This window comes from Macrobrachium nipponense, chromosome 36, assembly GCF_015104395.2.
Source record: "Macrobrachium nipponense isolate FS-2020 chromosome 36, ASM1510439v2, whole genome shotgun sequence".
Lineage (NCBI taxonomy): Eukaryota > Metazoa > Arthropoda > Malacostraca > Decapoda > Palaemonidae > Macrobrachium > Macrobrachium nipponense.
Genome location: NC_087220.1, coordinates 66,794,127 through 66,802,078, shown reverse-complemented (window position 1 = coordinate 66,802,078; position 7,952 = coordinate 66,794,127). Strand labels below are relative to the sequence as shown.

General features: G+C 33.9%; 1 protein-coding gene across 1 annotated transcript in view; it reads left to right on the top strand.

Annotated features, from left to right (window-relative positions):
• Positions 1-2,710: 2,710 nt before the first annotated feature.
• LOC135203808 (acid phosphatase type 7-like) overlaps positions 2,711-7,952 on the top strand; it is a gene marked incomplete at its 5' end in the record, with an annotated part of 6,234 nt that continues 992 nt past the window's right edge. Inside the window, 4 exon segments of the mRNA XM_064233782.1 lie at positions 2,711-2,853; positions 4,581-4,721; positions 5,549-5,717; positions 6,282-7,952. The exon segment at positions 6,282-7,952 is cut by the window's right edge and continues 992 nt beyond it. Coding sequence (XP_064089852.1) covers positions 2,711-2,853; positions 4,581-4,721; positions 5,549-5,717; positions 6,282-6,362 — 534 coding nt within the window.

Below are 7,952 nucleotides of genomic sequence, written 5' to 3'. Positions count from 1 at the left end.
GTATTGTGCATGAAATTATGCATATTTTCATATATAAAACTTTATGTAACGGCAAATTTAAAATGGTGCAAACATTAGGACAATTGCACGAAAAAATTTATCGGAAGAGTTACCGCGCGAACATAGGGAAAAAGTTTTTTCATAAATTCACCATAAATCGAAATATTGTGCTAGAGACGTCCAATTTGTTGCAAAATGAAGGCAAATGATTGAATATTACTAGAATATAAGAGTTTTAGCTTACAATTGCGTTTCTCGACCATTTCGGTAGAGTCAAAGTTGACCGAAGGTTGAAATTTTTGCACTTATCGTCATTTATATGAAAATATTTCAAAATTGATAAAAGCTACAATCATGAGTATTCTTTTGTTGTATTCTACATGAAATTGCGCACATTTTCATATATAATACTCCATGTATCGGATAATTCAAAATGGTGCAAAAATTATGTCAAAGTGACAAAATAATTTTTGAGATGTGTCACTGATACTTTTTAGTGCGATAAGAAAGAAATTCGCGCTTGCGCGCCTGCGTAGCGATTGTAAACAAAACAACGCCTTGATCCGTGAACTCCCAGCATCCCCCAAGGCTCGTGATTCAAAATTTTTTGGCTGGTAGGCCTATAAGTATTTTTCCGCGAATTTAAAAAAATATACTTTGTTGAGCGACGTATGATACGTCCAATCAGCATACGGGAGACATTTTGACTTGACGTTTAATACGTCCAATCGGCGTAAGAGGGTTAATTGTGTATTGATATTTAATACTCTCAGACTAGGTATTACCTGAATTACACACTGCTTGAATTTGGCAATTTTTTTCTTTTGTTTCTGTTCAGTAACATAATCAATTACTTAATGAGTTGTAGCAGTGAACCCTACTTCAGGTTATGCTAGGTTACGTCAGGTGAAGATGTAGGCTAGCCTACCTAGTAGCTGTATTGAGTATGATGTAGCCTATAGGAAGTTTACAGGCTTTTCTTATTATTAGGTAGTGAGTATGATAGTATGGTGTACCTATAGTTTACAGGCTTTCAAGTGCTGAAATATGGTTTTAACTGCATAGGCCAATTCATCAGGTATTGGCCTAGGTATATTGGAAACTCAGTTTGAGCTTGAACTTAATACGTAGTCTAGTATTCATACTTGCAACATCTTATTGTTAGTATTGTTCAAAAGCAATAGAAATTGTATAAAAAATGCAAACAGGCTGTTAGCCTAGTCATGTTAAGCTTAACATAGTATATTCCAGCCGATGGCTACTAGCCTAGCAATGACACTAGGTAGCCTAGGTACTAACATAGCCTAACCTTGGCAGAAAAGTAGCGTAGCCTTTCCTAAACTAAGTTTATCGAATTAAAAGTCGTCAATGGCAGTTTTTCACGTGATCTTTAGCTTTAATTAATTACCAGGCCTTCTGAACAAACCCAGGATTAAATAAAAACCTAACTTAGCCAACTTACGCGACCCTTTGTTGGGCTTCCTTGTAATCCTGTGACGAATGACAGTCGTTTCCCTCTTCTTATCTTGTCTGGTTGTTGCTTGAGTATAGACTTCGTTTGTGTCTTCCTTTCGTCCATGGTTTAATAATTTGAATACCAGATATATAGTGAGATTTTAAACAAATTGAAAAGGGCGGAAAGGTCTGATGCTTTATCGCTGTGCGTTAGAGTTTGTTTACAGTCTGGCCGCTCACGATGTTTCGGTTCCGCAACTTAGGCTAGCGGGTAGGTTCTCATTTTATTTTAGAATAAAACGGTAGAATTTTGTTCAATTATATTCATTCCCGATTACGGATTAGCAATAAATATTTGTTTAATCTGTTCGTATCATTTATCGTAAGTAAATAAGTGTGCCAGAGTATAACCGATGCAGTTGTTTGTAGACTTTGGACGTTACGAATACGATGTTCCGTTCCGTAACTTCCGTAGCTTCCGCAACTGAGTCGTTATGTTCGAATATTTAAAAGATAAGAATGTGTAGTTTTGGATACAAATATTCATTGATGGTTACGGTTTACAAAATTAGAGCTATTCTATAATTTTATTCATATACTACACGGTTTTACTAATTTTGCGTTCCAATTATCAGTTTGATGTATTATGGTTTCACGGTTTGTAATAATTGAATTTCTGAGCTATATACTTGTAACAACATGCATAGAACATGATAGATGAGTCTAATGACTCACAATTTCTTCAGTGCCTTTTAGGAATGCCACTTGACACTGCATTTGGTGCTTATGCTTACGTGTCTCGTCTCGTACGATATTCATTCAAGATTGTCATGAGGGGTTTGTAATGTTTGACTGAGTAACATCTTCTGATGCTTAATTAAAAACTGCAGTATGAATGATTTGAGGGTAAATTAGATGTAAATTTTAATTAATATTTTGCAACATGGTTTTGAAAGATACCTTAGTGGGATACTTGATCAATGAAAAAAAAATTACCTAGTGAGGCCACTAAATAAATACATTGGTATATAATATAGACAACCTCAAATTATTATTCATGGTATATTTCTTATTGTTTGAAAGGGTACACGTGTAAAACAAATATTTTATTGGTGCTGGTAGTGTCATAAGTTTTTTGGATCAAAATTCCGAGCAACAGGGTTCATGATTTGTTGATTTTATATACATTTGTGGTTGAGTGAAATATTATTACCTATATACATGAAGTATTAATTTAGTATGTTGTTGTTTACAGGAAGCATCAAAGCCAGAGGCAAGAGCTGAGCGTCCTTGGATTATAGTATATGGGCACCGACCAATGTATTGTTCCAACAGTGATCACGATGACTGTCGTAGTGTAAACTGCTTGACACGTGTAGGGATTTCTCTTTTGAATGTGTAAGTATTGGAAGCAGAATCCTAGGTATATGATTTATCATTGCACCATCCATTTTTATCGGCAGCATGCAGAAGAGATCAATATGTAGTACCTGTAGTTGCTCTCATGTTTGTGGTATCTGTTATCCGTGCATATTTTAACATTATAATGGGACGACCAAATGGTCAACCAGTGAAGAAAAATTGTTGCCCAGTAAGAAGATTGTTTTTACAACTGGGCGATCAGATAAAACCCCAAAATTGACAAGAATTATGAAGAAACGGAAAAGCTATTCTTACACTAGAGTTTGATGTCTGTTTTCATTTAAAGGTACTGTACATGTTTATGGGTTTAGTTAATTGATTTTTCTGCTTTTTCATCTATGGTATAAAAATACCAAAGTTAAAATCTGAAATTTCCATGTTATTGACATTACTTATTGATTAATTCTCCTATCATTCACCCTACATACAACAGTTGTTATAAATCCATTTTTATGAGGGAGGGCAAGGGATGGGCTAAGGTTGGCTATCAGTTTTTTTGTGCTAGGGTTTGGACATGAAATTATCCTCTTTAATCATAAAATTTTAAGTATCTACAGTTGTAATTTTGATAATGAAAATGTGTTTTATTGCCTTCAAATCCCACTGAAAGTTTTGGCTTCTGGGGCTCTGCCACGGACCCCTTTGGTGGAGTGCTCAACCCAGACCCCATAGCTTTATGCCTTGCACCTAAGGCGCTTGGCATTAGTACTGCAGTATTCCACATATTGCAAATCATAATATCCATCTGGTCACCCAGTGAAATTTCCTTAAATTATGCATTGTCTGTTATCTTTTTCTATGGGAGTTTACTATTGGTAGTAATATTAAGTAGTTTAACCAGACCACTGCATCAAATTCCTCTTGACTTAAAATCATGAAGATTTAATTGCTATTTAGTGTACTAAATTCTGTACATTAAATAGCAAATACTGCACAATATATCAGGCGTCCAGCGCTAAAACCCACACTCACCACAATTTAAAAAATAGAGAAAAAGGGACTTTAAATTTGTAAATTTAAAAAGGCCATAACTCATTTCTTTTTCAAGATATTTTCTTCAGGTTTGAATTTTTGGAATGCTTAGGACCCCGAAAATATGATGTTATATATGGAAAAGAAATTAGACTGTGCACAATTTGACTGACTGATGATTGTAAAATTGATGAGCAAAATTAATGCTGAAGTTTACAAAAGTATATACAGATTATATAACACAAAATTGAACCATATTCTCATCATCAAAATATACACTCATTTACACCATTCGAAAGAGGAAACGAAGGGGATTCCATATGTACGATAAAATGCATTTCTCAAATTTGTGGCGAGTGTGGGTTTTAGCACTGGACGCCTCATATGTTAATGGATTCAAATTTCACAAAGTATTTCAAGTCTAGAATGGTTTCACCACTTGTCTTAAAGAGAATTTCACACTTTTTTTATTTGCAATCCAAAAGCTGAGGATTCCACCATAGTTCCCAAGTATATATTTATTGTAGGTAAGGGTAAAGGAACACAAAATGCAACCAGTAGTTTTATCTTAGTATGGATGTGATTAACCCTATGCTCAACCCTCCACTTGTATCTGGTTTTGGCCAGCATAAGGTAGCGGGTGGGGAGGACTCCTTTCCATCTCTGTGTGGGAAGAGTAACTTACATAGATGTAGTAACAGGTAAGTAATTTTGAGCTGTCTGCTTTGCAGGTATGGAATGGAAGCTCTGCTTGACAAGTATGGAGTTGATATAGCAGTGTGGGCACACGAACACTCGTATGAAAGACTATGGCCTGTGTACAACTACACTGTGTATAACGGATCAATGGAGGAACCTTACACTAATTCAAAGTGAGTACAGTAAAAGTATTTGGTGTTCATTGTAATGAACTTTACCTCAAAATATAAATCTACTATATCTGTTTGTTGAATTGTGGAATGACTTGTACAAGTCTGATCAGACTGTAAAAAAAAAAAGAAACATTCCATAGATATGAATAATATGACTAGAAATATTTTGTATATAAACTCTCTCTTCAAGTGATATGCAAATTACAGTATTTGTTTACTTTGTCTTGCATTTTTCCATTAAGAAAGATCATGATGAGAACTAGGGTAATCAGTTTAACTTGAAATATCAGAAGCATCTCTCACTAAATAATAAAAGATTTCTATTGCCTCAGAAACTGATCTGTGAGATGTAACAGTGTCTTATTTGTATTGATACTTTAGCATAAGAATCAGACAAATGTGGGAAAAGTTTGTTTTAAGGGATGATTTTATGATCTTCCTCCAAGGGGGCTGTGGTTTGTGACAATAAAAGCCATCAGAAAATTATTGAACTGAGACTAAAATTATTCAAATTCTGCTGCCTGACTCCAACTTACCTCCTAGTTATCTCTGTACCAATAATTTTCAAAAATACATATGGTTGTAGTTTATCATCAACAAGTATAAATCAAGAGAGGATATTGCAAGTAAAGTACAAACAACTGCAGGGAAATGCTTTTGAATACTGCAGACAACTCAAACGTTTCATACGGAATTTTATGTGGACCACCTAGGTATTTATCTTGGTACAAGGCATAATACAGTATAACAAATCAAGACTCTTAAGTCATGTTTGTTATACATCCCATCATCAAAGCAGAATGTTGTCAAACCAATATGCTCTCTAGGGCTCCTATACACATCATCACTGGCTCAGCGGGTTGTCAAGAGCGCCATGATCACTTCATACCTGACAAACCTTTCTGGTCAGCCTTCCGCAATAGCGATTATGGGTACACACGCCTGACAGCTTATAATGCCACCCACCTCTACTTTGAACAGGTCTCTGATGACCAGGTAAGTCAAGGATCAATAACGTTTCGTTTTGTCATTTTTACTTTTTTCCTCTCATTTTACTTGAGGTCAGTGTGGAGAGTTTTTGCATTCTTGAAATATTGTCACCTGGAAATTAATTGTATTAAGTTGATGATTACTGTCATTACTCTTTATAGTAAAACCTATAAGATATTGAAATAGTGTCTGCTATTTCATTAGCTTGAAATGAAAACAAATAATGTATTTCCTTCCCCCATGAGTAGTAGAGAACTTAGATATAGATACGTATTCCTTTTACTCTTATACTTTTGCAAAAGACTTAAAAAAAGAGTTTTGTATATGCTTATAAACTGCCAACTATTTTGTATTCATTGCTAAACAGGTTTTTTATTGGGAAATATATTTTTGTAATGCAGTAATATTTTTGAAGAGAATATGTAATGGTTTTGCAACTCATTTCAGACTTGGGTAATGAATAAAACTTTGTAGTATTTTGGAAGATGCAGTCCTTTAATTGCTTCTTTTAGTGATCATGCCTTTTTCTTATATGTAAATGTTGAAATTTGGGCTAATTTCCATCCACAGAAAGGAGAAGTTATCGACAGAATCTGGGTGATCAAAGATCAGCATGTCCCATTTGCAGAACTACGTTCTCAAGCAGAGTAAAGATTTTAATGTTCCAGATTGTTCTTGAAGGTTGTGTTGTGTATGAAAGTGTTCCTTTCAGTGTTCATGTATTAAATATGGTGCAATTAAGATAATCATTACCAAATTGAATTGGGTCTGTGAATGTTCAAATGTTTTATTAAGTTGGCTACATCTAACAAATGTTCCAAAAATTTTATGAAGTTCGTTGACCAAACTGTCCCTAGTGATAACGTTTGTTTGTGTATTGGATGGATGAATGTCTAATGGTGCTGCCATTATTTTAAAATCGATAGACATTTATGTGTTGGTATGTGTCTGTGGTAAAAGGGAGTCTTCAAACTTCAAAGCTTAATTTACCTTATACTACTATATTCAGTTCAAGAGCTGTTGCTTTAATATGTACAGATTTACATATCAAACAGTATTCTTTGAAGTTCTTATCTAGATTTGGAGGATGAATTAAGTTACTGTAGGCTGAATTGAGAGAATGGATTGCTGAAATTTGGAAGTAGTGTACTGGTATGTACTTATATATACATATATTTGTAAATTGTAAACCAAAGAATGGTTAAGGATTTTCATGACTCTTTTATGGATTCATTTGTTAGTTTTATAGGTTGGACTGTGAAAACTCAAAATAAGTTTTTTGGGTACTGTTCAACACTTAGTAGATATATTATAATGTGAAAAAAACTATAGTTAATACAATAGTACTGTATTACATGTTGGTACGGCTAAATAAGAAGAGATGAGTAAGTGTATTTTAACACACCCAGATTTTTCCCATCCTAATATTCAGGTATCTTTGATTTTTTACTTAGGTTGTTTACATCAACTTCAGACCTACAGTCAGCTGTATTTGAGTGTTCAGGTTCGGGTACTTAAGGAGAGGGTATGTTATTCAGATTTTGATGAAAAATTCGAATTTTATGAGATGTGTAGTTTTTTTTTACTGAAGTTAAATTAAAAACCTTGGATACTCTGTGTAGTTTATAACAATTTGCAATGGTTGAAGCATTTGTTGTCCAGATAATGTAGCCATATAAGTGTGTAAGTCATCATATGTTTGGGAAATTTGATCTGAATTGCATCTATGTATATTATCTTGGACACTAAATTTAAAACAATTCCAGATTTTGCAAAGTGAGTTCAGATATTTCATTATTTTGCATGGCTGTATTTTAAAAACTATGAACTATATCAGTGCCTTACATTGTAGTTTTGCCTTGTTTTCAAAAGAACAAGTACAACTACTAGTAAATTTAGAAAACAATTTTTTAAATTCAGACCCATAACTTTTTGTTATCAAAATAAGCTATGGCTTTGTTATCAGACAAATACGTATAGTTTTTAAAGACAAAGTGAAACTAATATGGATTTTACACAGATGCAGGAACTTGTAGTTACCTTTCTAAACCTTTTTGTACCAATTTCACATATAATTCTTATATTATAGTATAGTATAGTACATGTACCTGTTTATGAAAATATGGTCCAATGTGGATGCATTACTAGAGTGCACCTAGTACCCTTTTATACATACTATTTAGTCTTTGATATACATGAGGGTTATGGGTTGAAGACCTCTGTAGATGTTAGTATTCCATG